The sequence below is a fragment of the Lissotriton vulgaris genome, chromosome 3_1 (genome assembly GCF_964263255.1).
Source record: "Lissotriton vulgaris chromosome 3_1, aLisVul1.2, whole genome shotgun sequence".
Taxonomy (NCBI): Eukaryota; Metazoa; Chordata; class Amphibia; order Caudata; family Salamandridae; genus Lissotriton; species Lissotriton vulgaris.
In genome coordinates, this window is record NC_141689.1 from 32418579 (window position 1) to 32445051 (window position 26473).

Genomic DNA, 26473 nt, shown 5'->3' on the forward strand with positions numbered 1-26473 from the left:
GAATCTCTGCACCCAGAGTGGAATATCCGCACCCAGAGTGGAATTTCTGAACTCAGAGTGGAATCTCTGCACCCGGAGTGGAATCTACGCACCCAAAGTGGAATCTCCACACCCAGAATTGAATATCCACACCCAGAGTGGAACCTCCACACCCAGAGTGAAATCTCTGCACCCAGAGTGAAATCTCTGCACCCGGAGTGGAATCTCTGCACCCAAAGTGGAATCTACATACCCAAAGTGAAATCTACACACCCAAAGTGGAATCTCTGCATCCACAGTGGAATCTCTGCATGTTATGTTATGTTACTACAATTCATATAGCGCAACAGCTGCCCCAGCAGAGGGGCGTCCCGGCGCAGTCAGTAAAGCTATTAACACAGAGGGAAGGCAAAGGATACACAATGGGAAAAAGGTGTGTTTTTATGGCCTTCCTAAAAGCCAAGTAGTTGGTGTGGCTTTGAATGTGAGTGGGCAGTCAATTCCAGAGGAGGGCTGCCCTGCTACAGAAGGAATGACCTCCTGCCCGCACTCTCCGGAACCTTGGAACCCTCACCAGGTGCTGGCCAAGTGAACGGAGCTGCCGTGTGGGAATATAGGGAGTAACTAGGTTTGTCAGAATACTGGGGGTGTTGAGTTCCAGGGCTTTAAAAGTGATGCAAAGGGCCTTAAATTCAATTCTCCTGGCCACCGGCAGCCAATGAAGCCGGTGGATGGCGGCTGACACCGGGCAGGACCTGCGCAGTCCAATCAGGGATCTGGCTGCTGCGTTCTGCGCCTGTTGTAGCCGCGCGATCTCGGGCTTGTTTGCCCCTAAATACATAGAGCAGGCATAATCCGATCTGGACATTATGGCTGCCTGAATGATGGTCTGGCGGGTCGGGGGGGGAGGGGGTAACAAAAAACAGTAGGGGTCTAAACCCCTATAAAAGCCCAAAGCAAGTCCCTCCTAACTTTTTGGTTTGGACTTGGTAGCTGAGGGATGAGTCGAACCATACCCCCAGGTTTTTGACGGCCTGCTTGGGAGGGGGGGCACTACCTAGGCTTTCTGACCACCAAAGTTTGCCCCACAAACCATGGTCCTTTCCCACCAACAGCCCCTCTGATTTACTAGCGTTCAGCTGAGGCAGTTGGCGGTCATCCATTCAGCGACCACCGCCAGGTTGCCCTGAAATTTCAGGGCGTCCCTCTTGGTGTCGCTTGAGAGTGCCACCACCAGCAGAGTGTCGTCCGCATAGGAGACCATGGTCAGTCCCCTGTTTCTAGCCACCGGGGCCAGCGGTTGGACATAGAGTGGAATCTCTGCACCCAGAGTGGAATCTCTGCACCCAGAGTGAAATCTCTGCACCCAGAGGGAAATCTCTGAAACCATAGTGGAATCTCCGCTCTCTGATAGAATCTCTGCTCTTGGGCAGAGTCTCTGCACTCAGGAAGAATCTCCTCACTTGGGCGGAATCTCTGCACCCTAAGTGAAATCTCCGCACCCAGAGTGGAATCTCCACACTCTAGAGGAATCTCTGCACCCAGAGTGGAATCTCTGAACTAAGATTGGCATCTCTGCACCCAGAGTGGAATCTATGCACCCAAAGTGGAATCTCCGCACCCAGAGTGGAATATCCACACCCAGAGTGGAATATCCACACCCAGAGTGGAATCTCCAAACCCAGAGTTGAATATCCACACCCTGAGTGGAATCTCCACACCCAGAGTGGAATCTCTGCACCCGGAGTGGAATCTACGCACCCAAAGTGGAATCTCCACACCCAGAGTGGAATCTCCAAACCCAGAGTTGAATATCCACTCCCAGGGTGGAATCTCCACACCCAGAGTGGAATCTCTGCACCCGGAATGGAATCTATGCACCCAAAGTGGAATCTCCACACCCAGAGTGGAATCTCAGCATCCAGAGTGGAATCTCTGCACCCAGATTGAAATCTGCAAACCCAGAATGGAATCTCTGCACCCAGATTGGAATCTCCACACTAGGGAGGAATATACACACCCAGAGTGGAATCTCCACACTCTGGAGGAATCTCTGCATGCAGAGTGGAATCTCCACACCCAGAGTGGAATCCCCGTACCCAGAGTGGAATCTCGGCACCCAGAATGGAATCTCTGAACTCAGAGTGGGAATTTCCGCACTCGGTAGAAAGCTCCGCACTTGGGTGGAATCTCTGCACCCAGAGTGGAATCTCTGCACTCAGAGTGGTGTCTCCAATCCAGAGTGGAGTCTCCGCACCCAAAGCCGAATCTCCGCACCCAGAGTTGAATCTCTGCATCCACAGTGGAATCTCTGATCGCAGAGTGGAATCTCTGCACCCAGAGGGGAATCTACGCACCCAAAGTGGAATCTCTGCACCCAGAGTGGAATCTCTACACCCAGAGTGGAATCTACGCACCAAAATTGGAATCTCCACACCCAGAGTTGAAAATCCACACCAATAGTGGAATCTCCACACCCAGAGTGGAATCTCTACACTTGGGAGTAATCTACACATCCAGAGTGGAATCTCCACACTCTTGAGGAATCTCTGCACCCAGAGTGGAATCTCCTCACCCAGAGTGAAATCTCCGCACCCAACGTGGAATATCCGCACCCAGAGTGGAATCTCTGCACCCAGAGTGGAATCTACGCACCCAAAGTGGAATCATCACACCCAGAGTTGAATATCCACACCCAGAGTGGAATCTCCACACCCAGAGTGGAATCTATGCACCCGGAGTGGAATCTACGCACCCAAGTGGAATCTCCAAACCCAGAGTTGAATATCCACACCCAGAGTGGAATTTCTGCACCCGGAGTGGAATCTAAGCACCCATTGTGGAATCTCCACACCCAGTGTGGAATTTCCGCATCCAGAGTGGAATCTCCAAACCCAGAGTTGAATATCCACACCCAGGGTAGAATCTCCACACCCAGAGTGGAATCTCTGCACCCGGAATGGAATCTCTGCACTCGGGAAGAATCTCCACACTCAGGCGGAATCTCTGCACCCAAAGTGAAATCTCCACACCCAGAGTGGAATCTCCGCATCCAGAGTGGATTCTCTGCACCCAAAGTAGACTCTCTGGACTCGGGGGGAATCTCTGCAGTCAGGAGGAATCTCTGCCCTCAGGAGGACTCTCCGCACTCAGGAGGGACCTCCGCACTAAGGAGGAATCTCCGCACTTGGGCAGAATCTCCGCACCCAGAGTGGAATCTCCATACCCGAAGTGAAATCGGCACCCAGAGTGGAATCTACACACCCGGAGTGTAATCTCCGCACTCCGGAGAAATCTCAGCACTCAGAAAGAATCTCTGCACTAAGGAGGAATCTCCGCACTTGGACAGAGATTTGCCCCAAGTGTGGAGATTCAGCCCTAGTGCGAACGTAAAGCAACTACTCATAACTACTCATAACTTACCTTTGTGAATACTGAAGAGTAGCAAAGTTAGACTTTTGGTCCAAACTTAGACCAAAAGTCAAATGTTACCTTTGTGAATCAGGCTCGAACTAGCGAACAGTCTAAAGCGCACTAGTCATGGTTCAGCTAGCGTCCGTGGAGAAACTGCATTTTTTTTTTTTTTTGATAATCACATTTTTATTGTAGTTTGATACAAGAAATTTCATTGATAACCAGTTACACATCATAGTCTCTCCCCAATGACAGTGTAAATCACATTAGTCTTTCCTGAGTAAGGAAATAGTCTCTTCACATCCCGCTGAGGAATCAGGCAAAGGCCCATCAGGGTGGAAGTAGGCCAAACCATTTGCCCCACACTTTGTTGAAAATTTCTGGGCATCCCCGGGCCTCAAAGAGGGATTCTTCCTGCACCTCGCACCAGTCCACCCGCCTCCTTCACCTCCGCAGTACTGGCGCCTCAGCTTGGGACCATCTAGCTGCTATATCTCGCTTCGCCACAGTCAACGCTGTTCCCAGGAAGCTCTTGTCGGCCCGGGAGCCATCCAGGCCATCGAACACTCCCAGTAACAAGGGTCTCGGGTCGTGAGGAACCACCCATTCCAAGGCCCGCGTGAGCTCACGCTCTACCCCCCGACCCCCCCCAAAATGGATCTAAGGCCGGACACAGCCACACCATGTGATAGAAGTCAGCTGGGGCACCAGCACAGCGCGCACATATTGGGGATGCACTCAAGCTGGCTCGAAAGAGACGCACTGGGGTGAGGTATGCCGTGTGGAGATAGTAAAGCTGTACCAAGCGCAGCTTCGAAGATGTGGTGAGGATTTTAGGCGCCATTAGAACATCGCGCCAGCCTGCCTCGTCCAGGGGGCCCACCCACCCCTCCCAACTTTCCCTAATCCGGTCCAGGGATGTGGGACAGTTTTTTTTATCACAGCTCGATATATACGGGACACCCCCCCTCTCCCCAGGTTACCCATCATGACTTGGGCTTTTAGAGGACTAAATTCCGGGAGGGAGGTGGGTGTTGGGAGGTGTATATGGAGGGCATGACAGAGCTGCAAATATTTGTAGAACTGGGATGGGGAGAGAGCTTGTCTATGCTGTAGGTCAGAAAAGGAGCGCACGTGGTCTCCCATCCACACATCCCCAAGCTGTGATATCCCCACCAAGAGTCCCAGCGGCGGAAACCCTCCAGGGATGAGACCTCTCCCAACCAAGTGCCATGCCAGAGGGGCGTCTGTCTAGTCAGCTTCCGGTCCCAGGTCACCAGGCGAAGGGCAGCACGCCAAGCCATGAACACTGACCTGGTGATTGGGGGTAGGGTTTGTGGCACCGGGGAGCCGTACAGGTAGCCCTGAAGCTACGCAAAGTCTAGGACAGCAAGCTCTACCCAATAGGCTGGGTCGGACCAGCCGCCCGCAAACCAATCATGAAGCACAATAAGTCTTGTAGCTAGGTAGTAAAAATGAAGGTTGGTGACATCCATACCCCCGTCAAAGGGGGGAACCCGGCAATGAGACAGGGACAGTTGCGACCACTCGCCACCCCACAGAAATTGAGTAAGTGCGCCGTCCAGTTCCCTGAACCAGCTGCTCGAGAGGTGGACCGCGGTGTTCTGGAGAATATGGAGGAAGCGGGGAAGGATCATCATTTTAAAAAGGGCACTCCTGCCCAGCGGGTTAAGGGGAAGGGACTGCCAGCTCCTAAGATCGGTTTTCATCCGGGAGACCAGTGGGCAAAATTGAGGGCCCATTCCAGCTCCGGCAGGAGGGTCACCCATACTCCCAGGTACTTGAATGATTGCCTCCGGAGGGGGATCATCGCCTGCCAGTCAAAGCATGCTCGGGTGGGGTGTAGAGGAACTAATGTAGACTTCGTCGGGTTAAGACGAAGATCCGAGACCTGTTCAAAGTCGGAAAAGACTGCCAGAGCTCTAGGGCCGGAATGTTCCGGGTCAGCTAAGTAGAGCAGAACATCATCCGCGTATAGAGCAATTTTATCCACTTGGCTTTGGTCCCATACCCAACCCTGGATAAGGGAATCCTGTCGAATTAACGCCTCCAGGGGCTCCATCGCCAGCGCAAATAGGAGGGGCGAGAGAGGGCAACCCTGTCGGGTGCCCCTCCGGATCGGGAATGGTTCAGAGATCGCACTGTTGACGAGGACACGGGCTCTAGGGCTGTTATAGAGAACCTGGACCAGGCGGCGGAAGGGAAGACCGAAACGCATACGTTCCAGGACATCCCTCAAGTACCTCCAGTCCACTGTGTCAAAGGCCTGCTCGAAGTCAACGAGAAGAAGCGCCAAGTACGGGGACAGCCGATGCCGGTGGGCCAACGCCAAGTGGAGGCGGCGGATGCAATGGCGGGTGCCCCTGGCCGGCATGAACCCGCATTGGTCAGGGTGGACCAGGTCTTGTAGGAGGGGCCGGAGTCGCTGAGCTATTGCAGTAGCGAAGATTTTAATTTCAGTGTTGATCAGCGAAATTGGGCGGTAATTAGAGCAATTTAGGGAAGGCGGTTGTGTCTTAGGGATGACCACAATGGTCGCCATGTCAGACTCAGATGTGAAGAACCCGTCGTCAACCACCTGGCGGAAAAGCGCCGTTAAATGGGGGACCAGGTCATCTCAAAATACAGAGTAGTACTCCTGGGGGAATCCATCGGGTCCGGGCGTTTTGCCGGAGTGCATCAGAGAGATAGCCCCATGGATTTCCTCCGGGGTTAAAGGGCCGTCCAGGGTGTCTGCAGTCTCTCGGGAGAGACAAGGAAGGCAAGTACCAGATCTCTCCATCAATTCAGCGAGGGAGACTGTGGGGGGGGACGTGCTGCGTACAGAGCCGCATAATACTGAGCAAAGGTTTGCGCAATAGCTCGCGGTGTCACCTGATGGGTCCCATTAACCGTTTGGATCTCTGGAATGATGCGATGGGCCCTAGGGTAGGATATCAGGTTATGGAGCAGTTTGCCATTCTTGTCACCCCAGCCATAAATACGGGCCATGGAGGAACGCCATAACATTTTGGCCAATTCCAGGGAGAGCCGACAAATCTCATCGTGGACAAGCACCAGCTGTCTAGAGGAGTCGGCGGTATCATTAGCCAGTTGAGCCTGTTCCAGACAAACTGCTCGGGATTCCAGCTGCACCAGTTGGGTGACTTGGACCACGCGTTTGGCATGCACTAACCCTCTGGCCACTTCCCGAACCACCGCCTTGCCCGCTTCTCAAAGCATACCCTGCGAAGGGACAGATCCAATATTGGCTGAGCTCCCTGCCAAGGGACTACACCAACTCGGAGTCTTGCAAAAACCATGCGTTTAATCGCCAGGCTGTCCTAGGGCCTGCGGAGGGATACCCGATGTGGAGGGAAATGTGGGAATGGCCGGAGATTCCCCTTGGAAGGATCTCCACCCCGGACACCAGCTGACAGTCCAAGGCAGGCATCAGAATGAGACCTATACAGGAGTGGGTGTGGTGGGCAGCTGACGTGTGTGTATATTTTGTCTGTCGGGGATGCCACACTCTCCATACATCGCAGAAACCCATTGCCGAGGTCCAACCCACGAGGCTCTTCGCGGAGGTCAACCGATGTGGCGAAGAAGGGCCCGTCACGTCTCTAGAGGTCTGTAGGACAGCATTAAAGTCCCCCCTGACGACAGTAAGGCCTTGGGGTAGGGAGGAGACCACCTGCGTGAGGCGCCGAAGGGTGGACGACAAGAGCGCTGAGGGAACATAGGTGCAAAGGAGGTTCACGGGGTTACCCTCAACCATCCCCGACACGGCCACAAACGTCCCCTGTGTGTCAGTGGTGACGTCAACTACGATAAAAGGGAGCCCCCATTTTAGAAGGATGGCCGTCCCCCGGGAACCTCTAGCGAATCCGGAGTGCCAGACCCGGTCAAACCCATAGCGGGCCAGGAAGTGGCATTGGGAACCCAGAAGGTGTGTTTCCTGGAGAAGCAGAGTATCAGGCATGTGTCGGCGAGCCGCTCGGAGCACTGCAGTACGTTTAATGCGGTCCAGGAGGCCATTCACATTCCAGGAAAGGATGTGGAGGGGCGTGGCATTAGTGCGGGTCATGTGTAAGAGTGAGGACTGGCATGAAGTGAGTGGACAAGAAGGACCCCTTACATTCAGGTGGAAGACTGCAGTCGGGTCTGGGACACCAGGGCATAGTTGATGGAGATAGGGGTGTGCGTGACAGGTGAAGAAGATATCATGACATGTGACTAACAATGGGAATGGAACACGGCGGCCCGTAGGCGGCAAAAAACAACAAACTCCCAGGAGACAACGGTCTCTCCCACTTCCCTCTCCCCCCAACTCTCCCCACCCTATACTTCAGAACGGGAAGCATCTGTCACCCAACAAGTCACAAACACCTGCGAGGGAGGCGAACAGCTAAACTAAAATGGTTAGCAACCACAAGATTGGGACATGGCTGAGTTGGACCCCCCTCCATGCGTTCCGATGAAATACTAACAGCAAGTTACATGAAAAGAAAGAAGAAACATGCATCTGTGGGCAGAAGGGTTCAACACTCAGGATTACAACAGTGTAAATACCCCAACAGACCAGACTGGTGAGCACCATACGAGCTGATTCTCAGAGTCAAAGACATGCTCATTAAGGACGAGTCTCCAGTTGGAGCCGCAAGCGCAGGCGGCATCTACCCTCATGGCTCGGTGTCTACATCAGAGCCGCGGATCACAGGGCTCCCGGACAAGTCGGAGTCCGACCTGGCCCGTCTCAGAGTGTCACTAGGTCCGGGGAGGCTGCCCAGGTCAATCAAGGAGGAGGCCGGAGGCGGGCAAGCAGGGCCATGTTCCTGAGTTTGGGCTGAAGGTTGTTGGGTTCGTGTCTCCGGCGATTGGGAGCCACCACCCAGGCGGCAAGCCCTCCTCCGGGATCCGGTCCTACGCTGCCTGGGCTTTGGTGCGGTTTGGTTCACCCGCTCCGGAGCTCTCTGGGAAGGAGAGAGAGTTGTCGTCTGGCGGAGGGGCCACTCCTCCGTGAGCCAGGTCCATGCGGCTTGGGGAGAATCAAAGAAGAAGGTCTTATTCTGAAAGATTACTTTAAGCCGGGCCAGGAAGAGGAACCTGTAGCGAAGGTCCAGCGCCCTCAGTTTTTGCTTAACTTCATCGTATGAGCGGCGCTGTGACTGAACCTTTCTAGAGTAGTCCTGGATTCTTGGTGATGCAGCTGCCCCAGCTATCTGGCTATCCCCAGGATGGCGTCCCTATCGCGGAAGTTCAGAACACGGAGGATGATGGGGTGAGCCGGGGCACCAGACGGCGGCTTTGGGGCAAGGGAGCGATGAGCTTGTTCCACCGCAAACCAGGGGGAGAGTTTCTCCTTGGGCATCCAGGAGCGGATTCAGGTCTCCAGAAAGGCAGTGGTGTTGTCCTTCTCCACCCCTTCTGGGAAGCCCAGGAGGCGCAGACTATTGCGGCACGCCTCATTTTTAGCATCCTCGGCCTGGCGGTGGAGCTCCTAGGTCTGCGACTGGAGACGGGCCAATTGAGACTTGAGGATATTGATGTCATCTTCCACTGTGGAGATACGGGACTCAGCCTCGGTAATACGTTCCGTAGCCTTACGAAGGTCTTGACGGATGAGGGCCACGTCGATCCGGACTTCTCCGATTTTGCTTTCGACGGACGCTTGAGACGCGCTGATCGCCTGAAGGATGGTCGAAAGGTCTCCTCCGACTTGGCCCGAGACAGACGCTGCCCCGCTACTAGGTCCCCGATCCGATTTCGCAAACTGCTCCATCGTTGTTTGGGTTGTGGAGCCAGAGGTTGGGGGGGCGCGGGGCTTGCCAGACAGTGAAAAGACAGTGCGTTGAAATGGCTCACATCCTTTCTCCACCGACGCTCCTTCCAAGTCTGGGAAGGAGAAAGCCGCTCCCCCTCTATCCCCCTCCGGTGTGGAGTGCCTCAGGGCTCTTCACTGAGCCCCACGCTTTTTAACGTGTATATGGCCCCACTGGAGGAGCTGGTCTCACCATTCGGAGTCACTATCGTCAGCTATGCTGACGACACTCAGCTGGTGGTGACTCTCTCCCACCCCAAGCTAGAGCCCTCCAATCTTCGAGATTGCCTCTCCAACATCCATCAATGGATGAGTGACTCAGACCTCAAACTAAACGGGTCAAAAACAGAGATCCTGCTCCTAGGTCAAAAAACTATGAGCCTTCCCTCCAACCTCTGGCCCGCCTGTATGGGTGAACCCCCTACTCCCAAGACAGAGGTTAAGAGTCTGGGAGTTTGGCTGGAGACAGATCTCACCTTCAGGACCCAGGCCAGGAAAACAGCCGGCATCTGCTATGGCCTACTCAGATCATGCAGAAAGGTGCTCCCTTTACTACCATCCCAGTCCCGTCTTCTGCTGATTCAAGGCTTAGTTCTATCCAGGCTGGACTATAGCAATGCCATTTACCTTGGAGCACCGGAAGCTACTCTTCAAATACGGCAAAAGACCCAGAATGCCGCAGCTCGCCTACTCACGAACACCCCAGCCAGAACATCAGCCAAACCAGCTCTGAGGAAACTTCATTGGCTCCCTGTGAGGGAAAGAGTCGTTTTCAAAGCCCTCTGCCTGGCCCACAAGGTTTTGCACAACGCCGGCCCCCCTATTCTGAATAATTGGATCACTCCTTACAGACCGACGAGAGCACTCCGGTCAGAACAGGGAAACCTTATTATTATTCCCAGGGTGAAGAAGGCCCGCATAGGTGGCCGCCGCTTCTCTGTCAACACAGCAAAAAAATGGAACGCGCTCCCCCCGAGTCTCAGAGCTGAACCAAACCTCCTACGATTCAGGAAGTCCCTCAAAACCCTACTTTTCCCCTGATTCATCAGCAGTCTCTCTTCACCCCCACCTAGGAGTCCGAGGTTTCAGCGCTGGGATACTCGAGGGTGACTACGCGCTCTATAAAAACCTAAAATAAAATAAATAAAATAAATTGCCCATAGCTGTAGACAGTCAACCAACACGAGCTAGAAGGGGGTGGGATGCCGGTCCCCTCAGCGCCCTAGCCACCTGATATGATGGCCGGTCCGCACCTCTGCATGCAGTCCGCCTATGACTAAGTCCTCCTGACGGGCGCTCGGGGGGAGGGGCTCACCACTTAATGCATAGGTCGGTCCTCCGGGGCCAGACCGCACCTCGATATTCCCACACCAGGTATAGTGGCGCCTCCAGACAAGTCCGAGACAGGGAGGCCACCGGGTCCAACCGCCCCCAAGCCCAGCGGTGGGCACCCGGGCACGCTGCACCTCTCCATGGGCGCACTGCTTCGGGCAAGCCCCCCAGGGGGCACGCCTGGGGCTCGGGTTCGCGTGCCCTGATCTAGATGTCAAGATTCAGGTGCTCTTCGTCGCCCGGGAGGAGGATGGCCCACAGAGCCACCACCCACGGCTCCCAGTGGTGCCCAGTTCTCAACAGGAGGGAGCGCCTGGGGCACAGTCCATCCACGCCAGGGCCAGGGGATCGGAGGGCCGCCATGCGGGGGGCGGACAGGGGCTGGATTGGCGTGGGGGCCCAGTCCCCAGGGCAGGTCTCGAGGGCCCAGACTCGCCGCTCCCCCCCCTGCGGGATCCCCCAGCTATTGCGGTCAGGGGGGTCGATGATATCTCCACTCAGGGGGACGAGGAACCACAGGGCCACCGCCCACAAGCCCCCCAATGGGCTACAGTCCTCCAGAGGGGTTTCAGGATCCAGGCGGACAGCGGCGGGGCCAGGGGCCGAACGGATCGCTGCGCGGCCCACAAAAGATCAGGGTCGCAAGGTGGAAAGCGTGGGCCCAGTCGTCTTCCACCCCCCAGGAGCTCCTCACCGCAGCGGCGTCTCTCTTCGACGCACCGCCCGCAACTCACTCGGTCCCCTCGCTTTCTTTGCCAGGCCAGCCGCCGCTACCTCTCCGTCGCAGATTGAACCAGCCACTTTAGGATGGGCCCATGCTCCTCAGCGCCTTGCGTGCAGCCCAGGCCTCGAGGGGGCCGTCATCGCACCGCCACACCGGCCCCCAGCTCACTCAGCCAGTGTAAGGCACCCCGAGAGCAAACAGCCTCTCTGCCCCGACCCCAGCCACGGGTGGGGCCCCAAGACCGCAGGAAGACAAGCACCCTTGCTCCGGCCCGCGCTACATGGGGGCCGCCATTTTGGTGAAGTCGGGCCTTGAATGAATGAATGAATGAATGAAAGGAGTCTTTTATCGCGCAACTTAACCCAAGGGCATCAAGGCGCCAAAGCTGGTCATCTAACACATAATCCGCCAGCTTCGGCTTTACTAATACACTTCGGAAAAGAGCCAAGTTTTTAGGGCCTTGCGGAACAGAGCAAGCGAGGATTGCCCTGAGAGTTCAGGAGGGAGAGAGTTCCACAACCTGGGTACAACAGAGGAAAGCGATCTGCCTCCCCATTTCGCTCTTACAAACCTGGGGACCTCAAGAAGATTTTTATTGGAGGAACTTCAGCAGGGAGGAGCAAAACAGGGGGAAAGAAGCTCAGGGGCGGCCCCAGACGGGCACCGGGGGGACAGCGGCCCGCACCGGGATCTGGAATCAGCAGGTAGGTGGCAAGAAGACAAGCTGTGAGCGGTGGATGGCAGGTGGATGACGGAGGGGGTCCAGGAGCACTCTCAGAGTGCGACCGCCATCTTGACGCCTCAGACCACGCCCCAGAGAATCCGCATTTAATGCCTCTCTGTCAACGATTAAATGATGGAAGAGAGAGAAATTCCTGAATGTGATTACCAGCGAAATGGAGGTCCTGTTTAGGTTCTTGGAGTCTCCTGTGTGGGACATTAGTATATTTCAGGTTCGCTTTTAACATTTGAAAACAGATAATAACCAGACACGTGGCTTCACAAAGATTTATTTTTTAAGCGACCTATTGGATAGTGTATTTTCATGGATTTAGCTGGGTATAGTACCTTGCAGCTGGACTGTGCAGAGTTTACAGGCTACTTTCAACCTTAGAAGCCAGCGGTTCATCCAGTCATACATTTGACCCTGTACCACACTCAGAAATTTCAGAATCTATATTCATTGAGACTGTTAAGGCTTCCATATTCATGGGCAGTTCTTTTAAACTTTCAGACAATTCTCTTGTCCTGACTGCTAATTCATTTTCTTCTTCTTCATTATTTGACCTATTTATCACTTGTCTTTCTTGCCAACTACTCATTGGAAGGAGTTCTGACTTTGTAACTATATTATTAATTTGAACAGGTTCCTGTATATTTATTGCATTACTCCCTATGGGGACTGGAATAGTTTGGAGAACTTTTGTAGTTTCCGCTGGCGGTGCCTTTAGCACCACTGTCACAAACTCCCCTTGATATGGAGGTGATCTGTTATCCAGAATGTCATCTAGCAATTCATCTTTTGTGTCACTGTATCTACAGCCTAAAATTTGAACATGCTTATCGTCCTCTTTATTTTTATCTCCTGTAGATCCTCCCATACTCCTGACAGGAAACAAATCATTTGGTACATCTACCTGTTCCCATCTACATATTTTGTCCTCAATATTCTCATTCCGATATTTATCCAAACCAAAATCATAACCTCTTCCTGATCTGTGTTGTTCTCTCTTATACACCTCACCTTCCCATTCCATTAACACTTCAAATTGTGAAGGTTTAGATGTAGGCTTAAGTTTCATCATTGTTTCTCTGAAATTTTGTAAAACCTCTATGTTAAAAGAACCTTCTGGAGGAAATGCAAGCTAATCATCATCTTTCGTGTATTGCACCCATTTCTCGACCCACAAACAAGTGAGACAGCCATATTTCATTAGCATGCGAGATACAGGCGTTCCCATGGAAAAGACTAACTTCCATTCCGGGTTTACTACAGGCTTGTCTTTCACAAACAAGCTTTTTACCTTTCCAAACAGTGAAACTTTCTTCTCTTTACCAATATAATACATTTTTCTGTTAATTTCCTGTCTTTCAAAAGATTGCGCACTCTTCTGTTGCTGTTCCATAACACCAGCCTATCACAGCACGGTTTACACTAGCGTACTAATTAGAACAAGATATGTCTTCTTAGTGCTTAACCAATAGTTCGCTGCTTTCGCTGATGCACCAATCAGCCCTTACTCTGTCTTGGTCACGAGGACCAATCCCTGAGCGACACTTTTGACGTCAGCTCTGCTCCAGCTTCTGCTGCTTCTGCTGACCCCTCCTTTACAAAATCTATCGAGAAGCCATATTTACAAGATATACAACTGAATCGGTTAGTAACTTACACAAAACAACTCCATTCGTCTGTTTCGCTAAACCTTGGTGATAGTTTTCTCAATCACACAAGTATTCTGTATTTCCAGTAGACAGCGCTTACCTCTTCTCTACCACAGAATTTTAACTCGCTGATAAAGCAGCACATCCCTCTACATTACCCTTCTCTCAAGCTCGGGTTAAGCTCTATTACTCTCTTGGCAGTAAGTTTTAAATCGGGATACGCTATGATTCCTGTACTTGAAGGCTAAGATTTTATAGGCTGTCCTTGCTATGCATTTATCCTTTCACACGAAAAGTCCCTAAACTTGTGATGTGCGACGACACCACTTGTGATATACGACAATAACACTGCAGTATACAACGATACTACTTTTTTGAAACAGACTATGCGATGTGCAGCTTCACTTGCCACACTTCCTCTGCCTGCAGACAGAGTGACCAGCTTCACGCAATACTCTGAAGCCTTTCCAGGACTACTTATAACATAATACGAACTCAACAGATGTTAGTCATAAATTTTATACATCAAACTCTATATACATTAACCTTTGAATATAGGGGTTTTATATACACTAAGCTAGTAAAAATAACCATCACTAATTACCAAACTAGTCAATAATAACCATGAATCTGCTACCAAGTAATCTGATGCCACTCTCACCCAGAAATATCACCAACACAAGGTTCCGGTCACTCCGGTGGGGCCCATAACACCGAGGTACAACACACTTAGTCACACACACTTTACCCCAAACCCTTGCAAATATTTTTTAAAAATTGGGTTCAGTGAATTCTCTCCTATAACAGGATACCGTTAAGCACATATTTTAGCACCACAATTTGTTTTCATTCATAAGTCTACTAAACTAATCTGTGCATCAATGTACCCCGCCAATTAGGTTGATGGACCAATTAGTTGAGTAAGTTGATGGTGATTGTCAAGACCAGCTTAACCTCACTACAACAATACATTGATTTGCATAATTAATTGACTCTAAAGAATCACAAACACCTGGGTTCTTGTAAAATACTTCATCGCCAAGGTGCTCTCAGTCACCAGCTGGCCAGTGGCCCCTTGCAGATGGACACATGGATGCTGTGGTCCACAGAAAGACACCCAGAAGAACTACAGGACTGGGTTCATGTGAGGGCATCCAGGGTACAAAGACTGGCACTAATTGCGTCCAGTCTGTATATGTGAAAGTGGTGGAGCCAGTGATATATGTCTACAGGTGAAAAGAAGAGTGGAGAAAAGTCAGACGGTCAAGAAGAACACGTTTGATAAACCAAAGTGATGGAAGAGAATCGCGCAACTGAAAGGCAACAATTGCGTGCAAATCACAACCTCATTTGTGCTCCAAGTGTTGTCAGTTCAGAGATGCTGATGAAATCCCCAGAAGTTGTGGCAATGTTGTGAGCCTCAAGCAGTCAATGTGTGTGGTTGCAAGAGGAACGAGGAGGAGTGTGAGTTGTTGTGTGCAGAAGGGTGTGTTACAGTGCCAGTGTGAAAGTTCCTGCCAGCTTGACGGATTCATGTGGGGCTAAAAATCTACGGCTGCTTGATGTTTAGTATTTTAATATATTGTTGCTGTATCTGCATTTTTTCGAAATATTGTGTTTGACGTCAGGAATATGATTTCATAGAATGATATCTATGCAATTGTAATATCCCGCACTTCATGGGTATAATCTGCTTTATGTGACACATACCTTCATCAGCCCTTTGCCCACGCTTCTAAGGGGTTGTACGACGGTACACCGCTGGTAAATACATCGCATGCATTTTCCTCGCATTTTTTAGCACGCATGTTTTACCGCAATTATGCATTTACATCGCATTCCAATACCACGCATTGATTTTATATTTAAAAACAATGGAACATATTATCAAGAACGGGCGTAACCTTATCGCTGCTTTACCGGCAGGAAATTGCTGCTAAAGCAGCGATAAGGGGCTTGAGAATATGCCCTATAGAATTCCAATAGAAGACCAGGTTTGATGTCCTGCACACCAGAACCTGGGCTTCTATTGGAATTCACAAGGGCATATTATCAAGCCCCTTATCGCGGCTGTAGCGGCGCTAAATCGGCAATCATTTTATTGCCCATTCTTGATAATATGGCCCAAAGTGTTTGTGGGGGGAGACCCCCCACTCCTCCCAGATTACCTTCATTTCGTGGTTTTGGTATGCGATGTAAATGTTTAATTGTGGTAAAAAAATGCATGCTAAAAAAAGCGAAGCAAATGCATGCGATGTATTTACCTCGTTGTAAAGGCTGTTTCACCTTCACATGCGCCTTCCTGTATCTTATGTTCTTAGATCACTCCTCAAGGACCCGCAGAGTGTGGTCCTGGTTGGAGCTCTCATTGTGTGAGTCTGGAGCGAGGCGACATCTTACCAAAGATCAGTGTGATATCTGCATGTGTGGGCCATCACTAATAGTGGGCCTGCTGGAAAACTGTTAGAGAGGGCTGCTGTGGAGCAACCATGAAATCAAACAAGGTGTTAATTGTTGCTGTGGGACTAACTTGGTGTCATTGTGTTTATTGTTTCAGACGGTGTTGTTCTGGGCGTGTGAAGTTCACCCTTCATTCTCTGACTGGAAGGACCTGACCACGAGCTTCAAGAGGCTGGTGGATTTGCTTATAATTTTCCTTACTGCCAGAGTGCTGCCCCACTACTTCCTGGGCTCAGATGTCAACCTGTTTAAAGCGGACGTATCGGTCCTGGAGGAGATCTGTGAGAATGTGGTAAAGTTCAGAAGTTCTCCTGAGAAGTATCTACAAAGCAAGGATTAAAAACTGCAGGAATTAAAGGTACACACCATATTGTTTTATGGAAATGCATGGTAAGCAAGTGCTCGCCCATGAAAAGCATAGTTAGCATGTATACACCCATTAAATGCATTGTTGGCAAGTACACACCCATGAGATGTATGGTTAAAAAGTATACACATATACAGTACAATCAGGGTTAGCAGGCACACACCTATAAAATGCATAGTTACAGGTACATGCACATAAAATGCATGGTTAGCAGGAACACGCCTCTGAAATGCATGGTTAGCAAATGCCCGCCCATGAAAAGCATGGTTAGCAGGTATACATCCATGAAATGCATAGTTACAGGTACATGCACATGAAATGCATGGTTAGCAGGTACACACCCCATGAAATGCATGGTTAGCAGGTACACATCCCATGAAATGCATGGTTAGCTGGTACACACCCCATGAAATGCATGGTTAGCACGTACACACTCATGAAATGCATGGTTAGCAGGTACAAGCCTCTGAAATGTATGGTTAGCAGGTACACTCCCCATGAAATGCATGGTTAGCACGCACACACTCATGAAATGCATGGTTAGCAGGTACAAGCCTCTGAAATGTATGGTTAGCAGGTACACACCCATGAAATGCATGGTTAGCAGGCACACGCCTCTGAAATGCATGGTTGGCAGGTACACACTTCTGAAATGCATGGTTAGCAGGTAAACACTGATGAAATGCATGGTTAGCAGGTACACACCCATGAAATGCAAGGTTAGCAGGTACACGCCCATGAAATGCATGGTTAGCGGGTACACCCCCATGAAATCCATGGTTAGCAAGTACACACCCATAAAATGCACGGTTAGCAGGTACACACCTCTGAAATGCATGGTTTACAGGTACACACCCCATTAAATGCATGCTCAGCAGGTACACATACATGAAATGCATGGTTAGCAGGTACACACCCCATTAAATGCATGCTTAGCAGGTACACATACATGAAATGCATGGTTAGCAGGTACACACCCATGAAATGCATGGTTAGCAGGTACACACCCCATTAAATGCATGGTTAGCAGGTACACACCTCTGAAATGCATGATTAGCAGGAACACACCCATGAAATGTCTGGTTAGCAGGTACACACCCCATTAAATGCATGGTTAGCAGGTACACATACATGAAATGCATGGTTAGCAGGTACACACCTCTGAAATGCATGATTAGCAGGTACACACCCATGAAATGCATGGTTAGCAGGTACACACTCTTGAAATGCACGGTTAGCAGGTACACACCCATGAAATGCATGGTTAGCAGGTACACGCCTCTGAAATGCATGGTTAACAGGTATACACTAATGAAAGGCATGGTTATCTGGTACACGCCCATGAAATGCATGGTTATCAGGTACACGCCCATAAAATACATGGTTAGTCGGCACACGTCAAAACTGTGTATTATTGCAGGCATGCAGCAACATAACTGACTACTTCCTCTAGTTTATCAGAGGTTGCAGCCCACTCATCCATGAACTCTACTTTCCTTGACGGAAATCTATATTAAATGCCTACTGGACTGGAACCACACTCCCCACCTGCATGGCCACTGTGATGTTGGTACTGTGGAATCATAGACTCTGTGCCCAAGAGCAGCACTACTACATCTTGCCTGAATCAAAGGGACTGACATTATTAGAGGTCTCAATGACATGTATCAGTCACAAACTGAACAGCTTTAACCTAAACAACTCTTGCCAGGTCCACCTTCCTCCTTAATGCGATGTATGTGTTTTTATTGCAGATTTATATAGCAAGAAATACTCCCAAAGTGCATCTAAACACTTTACAATAAAGCTGTTACATAGTGCTAGGGCAGTATACAAAAGACGAGTGACATAAAAAGGTATAATGAAACAGAAGAAACTCGGTCCTCATCCAAAATGGCTGCCAATTAATCACTCAGCAGAAAGGTTCAATTCTACCTACTGGAGGTCTGCTCTGGCTAGATTCAGAGGCCTCTAATGGCAGAACACGCCACGATCCAAGGAATCCCGTCATGACATCATTGGGTCTCTAGCTCCCTTCGAGCCAGGGATATAAGTCAAAGCCAATGGATCCTCCGCCTTCTCGCGGATCAAGGACGGACACCTAATGGATCCCTGTAATCTCTTGGGCAATCCATCCGGGAAGTTGCCGGTTCCCCCCATCCCGCTGGTCAATCCCAGATCCGGGGACTAATGGGGCATTAATTGTCTCTTCCCATCCCTGCTTTCTTTGATGGAAAATCCAAGGTAGAAAACCAGGAAGTTTTTTTTTAAATTAACATTTTATAAAGAACAAGGACATTCTGATTATGGATAAGAAGCATAGTATACAATATAATCATCTGTCATAAATCTTAGTTCCGGTATATGCTATATCTCTTAACTGCGCTCTTCAGAAACGCACCCTTAACACCTGAAAAGCAGGGCATCACCGTACCATAAAATTTGCATCACCCTCTTGCACCTTACAACTTCAGTCTGCAGCTCCAAAACAGATCCGGTGTTAGATGTTAGGACCTTGTACTTGCTGCAAACAGTGTCTACCATTCCCGTCAATTCATCATCTCAATACACCACTTACTCATGTAATGGGGAGCCTACGTTCCCAGTCCCATTGTCTTTGGTAGCCATATAAATGTGCTACAGTTCCCAGACGTTTTTTGGCCGGTTGCGCGGAGAAAGAAGGGGCATATTATCAAGATAGGGCTTTACTTTATCGCCGCTTTTATCGGCAGGAAACTGCCAATAAAGCGGCGATAATGGGCTTGGTAATATGCTCTATTAATTCCAATCAAAGCCCATCTTACAAGTCTTCACATCTAACATGGGCTTCGATTGGAATTCATAGAGCATATTATCAAGCCCATTATCGCCGCTTTAAAGGCAGTTTCCTGCCGATAAAAGCGGCGATAATGTAAGGCCCTTTCTTGATAATATGCCCTGAAGTTCGCTGTAATTTTCAGTTTGTGTACTGCAGTACATCATGTCTCTTGACCCGCCTGTGATAGTAGGAATCGGGCCCGAGCCCGGCAAATAGCCACTCTGCACCTAGCCATCAGCAGCCCCATATCGACCAACCATTTAACAGCTTTTGGTAGATGCGTAGAGTACCCCAACAGGGCCAACATCGGGTCCGGTGACAGTGTTCTGTCAATAATATCTCCCAAAGTTTTAAAAATCAGGACCCAGAAGTTGGCAATCCCTGGGCATAACCAGGCTGGGTGGAAAAAGTCAGTCAAGCATTCACCACAGAATTCCCATTCTCGTAACCCACACCTGTACAGCCTAGCGGGGTGTAATAAACTCTATTTAAAAATTTGAACTGAACCAACCTGTGCTGTCTGTTTAGGGAAAAGCGTTTCGTGCTCTCGCAGCAATATCTCCATGTTTTGTCATCAATGTCTTTGCCCAGGTCGGCCTGCCAAGCCAAGCCAATCGGGCCTTAGTATAGTGGTTATCTCGATACCCCTGAGCCAACTTATAGATTTTGGAAACCATTTGAACCGGGGAGTCAATCTTTTTCGTGAGTGTAAGAGGGGCCACCTGAAGCGGCTCAGCTAGGTCGCTGCCTACAATTTCCATCAACGCTTTACTCGTCCTGTGAAAAAGGAATCTAGTAAGCAAAGTATCATTCTGGGCGGTTGCCTCCACTTCACCCCACTGTTTTACTATTCCCTCTAGTAACATATCACCTATTGTCCAAATATTGATAGAACTAAATGCCCGAGTTACCCCTCTATCCCTGCACGGAGGAAGCCAAAGGCATCAGTCCAACGGAGCCATCGCAGAGTAGAGGATAGCTCCTGCAACTTCAGAAGATGATGCCAGGCGTATTGATAGAATCTAAGATACCAGTTCTGCGGCCTGAATGTGAGGAATACCAGGGGAGAAATGCACCAATAGTGTGCATGGGTGCTTTGAGACGCCCTGTAATATAGATCGAGGCCAGGGGCACTTATTACGTCCATGTGGTAAGGTTGCGTGAGAACTTCCCATCGGACCCGAGAGTGCTTCCCAGCCCAAGCCAATCTGACTAGTAATGTTGTGAGCGTACGAAAGAAGGAGATAGGAAAGACTATAGGGATATTCGCGAACAAAAACAAGAACAGAGGCAGTATTACCATTTTCATGATCGAGATTCTACCTGTGAGCCACAATGGCAGACAAATCCATCTGTCTATATCCTCCCTGAATGGGAACGTATTCCTTGATTGCTAATCGCAATTTGCAATTCGGGTATATTAAGTAATCGCAAAAAATATTGCGATTCCTACCTACATGGCATTTTGTGAGTCCTTAATAGCGATTCGGTAAAAATCATTCCCATATATGTTTTGTTGTCATGGGAGTGGGTTTTAGCTCCTTGTCCCCTTGTTTCTGATACTGTCATCCCTGTCCTAGGGATAGGAGTGGGTTTTAGTCCCATTTTCCTTTTCAGATTTTTTTTTTATCCCTGCCTAGATATGGGAGTGAGTTGTTAGTCCCATGACCCCATGTTGTAGATACTTTATCCCTGTATACGGATGGGAGTGGGTTTTTAGTCCCATCACCCCACGTTCACAGCTATATACATTTGGGATGGGTATCTGCCCCATTTCTCTGTTCAAACGGGGTCTCAGTCCCACTTTTGTTATGTTGGTGTTGGGTGTCAGTCCCTTCATTTCAATCTATGTTTTCATGTGTGTGGGAAGTCATCCTTTGATGCCACACTGTGCTGCATTCTGTTCTTCATGCTGCACAAGTCCCTGGGTTCTAGTCCCATGCAACGTTATTTGTACATTTGGGTGTCTGTCCCAAACAATTTTTCACTTGGGTTTTAGTCCCACAGTGTCCCTCACATGAGGGGTGGCGTATTGGGTTTTCACCACAGTCTTCTCACATGAGAAGTACTTCCTCGGGTGTCGCTTCACCCATTGTATTCCAGTCTGGGGTTATGCTTTCCCCTCACTTCTGTCATGTTTGTCTTCTTCACTTGTAGTATGTGAGCTCTTCATTCACTACTTACTTATTTTTTTGTTCATTCTTAAAGGAGGAGGATAGTGTTAGTGTTTTTCTATCTCTATTGCTTTCTTCCTTCTTTCTTTTCTTGGTTGTCTGTTTTCCCTCTCGCGATGTGATGTCACCCTCATCCCTGGGTTTACAGATTTCTTGCTATGATTGCATATTTTTACTGTGTATATGTTAGACGGGACCTGGAGGGTCGGCCGAGGACAAGGGGAGAGGTCTCCGGGGAGAGCGTCTCCAGCGATCGTACAGACAAGTAACTTCCCCCCCCACAGATAGACACCACACAAAGATAAGATTCAACGTTCTTTATAAGCAATCTTGAGGTACGGTAGAAGGGTACAAGGAGGTCTGGACTCAGGGGTCCCCTCGATTCTAGTCTCTTGGATGGGAAAGGGGGTAGCGGGACAGTCTTATTACCAATCTGGTAGTTGTGATGAGATGATGGGTAGCTCACAATCCTCGAGCTCGGCGTTCTTGAAGGACGGGCCGCGGCAGCGCCAACAGGTCCCGGGGTGGTCGAAGGTGGCAACGGTCCGCGGCAGCGCCAGCAGGTCCCGACGAAGATGGTAGTTACAACGGGCCGCGGCAGCGCCAGCAGGTCCCGACGAGGATGGTAGTTACAACGGGTCGCGGCAGCGCCAGCAGGTCCCGACGAGGATGAAGGTTGCAGAGGGCCGCGGCAGCCAGCAGTCCGTCAAGGATGAGTTCTTCTCGGTGTCTCTCGACTCCAGGATACAACTGCCTTCCTGCTCTGGAGCTGCCCCAGTTATAGGTCTGGCGGTCTTTGATGTCCGGACCCTCGCACTTGGAGGTCGGGAGGTCCGGGATGAGGGAGTCCAGACACCCAGCAGGGGGGTGGAGCCAGCGCCCGGGGAGGCTGGGGGCGATCGGCACCTGGCGGGGGAGAGCCATCGACACTCCTTTCTCCCATTGACCTGCCAAGTGGTCCGTTCACCTCCTGGGTGGATGGTGGTGCCGGGATGTCGGGGCCTGGCCAGGCCCAGGGTTGGGGTCGAGCTGAGGCCTTGCGGCCTCGTGGTGCAGTGTCCAAGATGGCGGCCGGGCTGGGCAATGGTGCTGACGGTGGCCCGGGCCCGTGATACAGAGATGTCCGGGAGTAGGAGTCCCGTAGGGGACGGAGTGTGGGTTGCTTCTGTGGGTAGCACCTGGCGAGCTGATGTCCGGGCTCTGTCATGCGGGGAGGGAGCGAGCCCTTCATGTGGCCTGTCCAACATGCGTCCCCCCCAGCTGAAGGCGGGGAGAGTCACCCATCTTCTTGGGGACTCTCCTCGTCGAGGCGGAAAAATCGTGACAGGCCATCTGCGTTGGCGTGATCCTGGCCAGGGCGGTGTTCCCCAGTGAAGTCCATCCCTTGCAGGGATATGGACCATCGCAAGAGCTTGGGATTCTCCCCCCGCATCTGCATTAGCCATTGCAGGGGGCGATGATCTGTTTGCACCCGAAAGTGGGTGCCGAAGAGGTAGGGCCGGAGCTTCTTGAGGGCCCATACCACTGCGAAGGCCTCCCTCTCGATGGTGCTCCAGCGCTGTTCTCGGGCCAACAGACGTCGGCTGATGAAGGCCACTGGTTGGTCGACTCCCTCGCTGTTCAGTTGGGAGAGGACGGCCCCAATGCCATGGTCGGAGGCATCAGTCTGGACGATGAACTCCCGGCCGTAGTCGGGAGCCTGGAGTACCGGGGCGGTGCACATGGCGACCTTCAGCTTCTCGAAGGCCGCTTGACAATCGGGAGTCCAGTCGACTCTTTTTGGCTGGTTCTTAGATGTAAGTGCCGTGAGGGGCCCCACAATGCTGCCATAGTCCTTCACAAACCGCCGGTAGTATCCGGTGAGCCCCAAGAAGGCCCGGACCTCGGTTTGCGTTACAGGTGGTTGCCAGGACTGGATAGCAGCGATCTTGAGTTGGAGGGGGGCCACCAGACCGCTCCCCACTTGGTGTCCGAGGTAGGTCACGGACCCCTGGCCAATCTGGCATTTGCTGGCCTTGATTGTGAGGCCGGCCTGTTGGAGGGCCTGCAGGACCTCTCGGAGGTGGCGGAGGTGGTCTGACCAGTGGCGGCTGTAAACCGCGATATCGTCCAGGTAGGCGGCGCTGAACTCTTCGAGGCCCGCCAATACCTGGTTCACCAGGCGTTGAAAGGTTGCTGGAGCGTTTTTCATGCCGAATGGCATCACTTTGAAATGGTAGTGGCCATCCGGGGTGGAGAAAGCGGACCGTTCTTGCGCCCTGGGGGTGAGGCCGATCTGCCAGTAGCCCGCTGTCAGGTCGAAGATGCTGAGGTAGCGGGCAGCCCCCATGCGGTCGATCAGTTCATCGGCTCGGGGAATGGGGTGAGCGTCGGTCCGGGTGACAGCGTTCAGGCCCCTATAGTCAACGCAGAATCGGAGCTCAGGGGTGGTGCCGGGGACAGCAGCTTTGGGGACCAGTACGACTGGGCTGGCCCAGGGGCTGTCCGAGGGTTCGATGACCCCGAGGGTGAGCATCTTGGAGACTTCTTCTTGGATGCAGGCACGTACCCGATCTGGCACGCGGTACGCCCGATGTCTGATGGGAGGACTGTCCCCAGTGTCCACGTCGTGCAAGCACCAGGGGGTGACCCCTGGGGTGAGGGAAAATAGGGCTGCGAACTGCAGCAGGAGAGCCCGACAGTCTTGGCGCTGCTCTGAGGTCAGGGCATCTGACAGTCGGACCCCGTCTACCAAACCATCTTTTTCACGGGTCCTCAGTAAGTCAGGGAGGGGCTCGGAGTCTTCTTCCGCTCCACTGTCTGTAGCCATCAGTAGGCTGAGCTCCGAGCGCACAAAGTGGGGTTTGAGTCTGTTGGCGTGGAGGACCCGGAGGGGGTTCCGGGAAGATTCCATGTTGATGAGATAGGTGACGGGGCTCTTGCGCTCGATCACCTTGAAGGGCCCCGTCCACTTATCTTGCAGGGCACAGGGTTCGGTGGGGGACATCACCCATACTTGCTGGCCAGGTACGAACTCTATGGAGGAGGCGTTCTGATCGTACCATTTCTTCATGTCCTCCTGACTGGCTTGAAGATTGGCTTTGGTGATTTCTCGGAACCGCCTGGTCTGATTGCGGAGGGTCAGGAGGTACTTGTAGACGTCTGGAGGGGTTTTCAGGGGGGGCATCTCCCAACCTTCCTTGACTAGGCTGAGGGGCCCTCGAACAGGGTGCCCGTACAAGAGTTCGAAGGGGCTGAAGCCGAGGGACTTCTGAGGGACTTCTCGGTAGGCGAAGAGGAGGCACGGGAGGAGCACATCCCACTGGTGGCGGAGGGGCTCTTCCAACCCCATAATCATTCCCTTGAGTGTACGGTTGAACCGCTCAACCAGTCCGTTTCCTTGTGGGTGATAGGGGGTTGTGAATCGGTAAGTGACCCCGCACTGCTGCCAGAGGGATTTCATGTATTTTGAAATGAAGTTCGTGCCTCTGTCGCTGACGACTTCCCGGGGGAAGCCCACCCGGGAGAAGATCCCCATTAAGGCTCGGCCGACCACCGGTGCTGTTACAGTTCGAAGGGGGATGGCCTCGGGATAGCGGGTGGCATGGTCCACCAGTACCAGGATGAAACGATGCCCTTGTGCTGTTCGGGGGTCCAGGGGCCCCACAATGTCTATTCCCACCTTCTCGAACGGGGTGGTAACCACCGGAAAGGGCTGCAGGGGCGCCTTGAGTTTGCGGCCGCTCTTCCCGCTGGCCTGACAAGTGGGACAAGACCGGCAGTGGTTGAGTACGTCATTTCTCATTTTGGGCCAGTAAAAGTGGGTCACCAGGCGGTTGTAGGTTTTGTCCTGACCCAAGTGTCCGGCCAGGGGGACGTCGTGGGCCAAGTTCAGCAGGAAGTCTCTAAAACGGAGGGGCACCACTAACACTCGACTGGCCCCCAACTCGGCGATTCTTTGTTCGCTGTACAATAGATCATTGTCCCAATAGATCCAGTGGGCCCCGGCGGTATCTCCCGCGCTCTGGGCGAGGGCTTGTTGTCGTAGTCCCTCGAGGGAGGGACATGTCTTTTGCTCTTGACGGAATTGTTCCTGGGTGGGTCCCCCTTCTTGACGCCACTGAGCCAGGTCTGGGAGATCCTGGGGCTGAGCGGGTTCTTCTTGGGTTTGTTCCGGGAGGTCGGTGGTGTCGGCGTCCCCCACTGGAGAGATCGGGGGAGGAGGTGCTGGCCATTCGGGTTCTTCTGGTCGGGGGATGGCGCGGGCCGCCATGGACCGGGTGGTTACGCACGCCCAGTCCGGGAGGCCCAACATCCCCAGGTGCTCTCTTCTTTCCACGGCGGCCCACGGGGAACTCTCGAGATCGTTCCCCAGGAGACAGTCCACGGGGGCATCATCGCGGACCGTCACCTTCAGCATGCCGGATACTCCTCCCCACTCGAAGGGGACGCAGGCCATCCGACACATGCTCTCCGAATTGTCGGCTGAACGGACGGGGCAGAGAACGTTCGGTATTATTTGCTCGGGGGTCACCAGGTGACAGCGGACGGCCGTCACACTGGCCCCCGTGTCACGTAGGGCTTCGGCCTTGCGCCCATTTATGCTCACCCACTGAGTGTACTTTCTGGTGTTGGCGGGTAGGGGAGCCCGCGGGACCATGTCTCTCCCCCCCAGGCACGCCAGGACCATGGCGGCCGGTTCCCACTCTTGTTGCTCTTGTTCGTATTCTTCCTGCTCTTCGGAGACTTGCTCTTCTCCTAGGGCGGCGGCAGCTACCTGGCGGGGCCTCGGAGTCTGGTTCTGTGGGCAGTTCGGGTCATTGGCGTAGTGACCGACTCGCTGGCACCTGAACACGTGACATTGGCTCTGAACCCCGGGCGCATCGGGGGGTTGCCCCTGCTGGCCGGGGGCGGGGTGCTGGTAGCGGGAGCGGCCGGGACGGTGTCTTTCCCCCGGCCCTGGCCTCCTCCTCCTCCTTCTCGGGGACGGTGATGGCCTTGGTTGTTCCGGTTCTGCTCG

General features: G+C 52.0%; 1 protein-coding gene across 1 annotated transcript in view; it reads left to right on the forward strand.

The window, feature by feature from the left end:
- LOC147725872 (protein mab-21-like 3) overlaps positions 1 to 26473 on the forward strand; it is a 164346-nt gene that overhangs the window by 102548 nt on the left and 35325 nt on the right. The window contains exon 4 of the mRNA XM_086962809.1: positions 16213 to 16473. Coding sequence (XP_086818935.1) covers positions 16213 to 16455 — 243 coding nt within the window. The 3' untranslated portion in view covers positions 16456 to 16473. The remainder of the gene's footprint in view (positions 1 to 16212; positions 16474 to 26473) is intronic.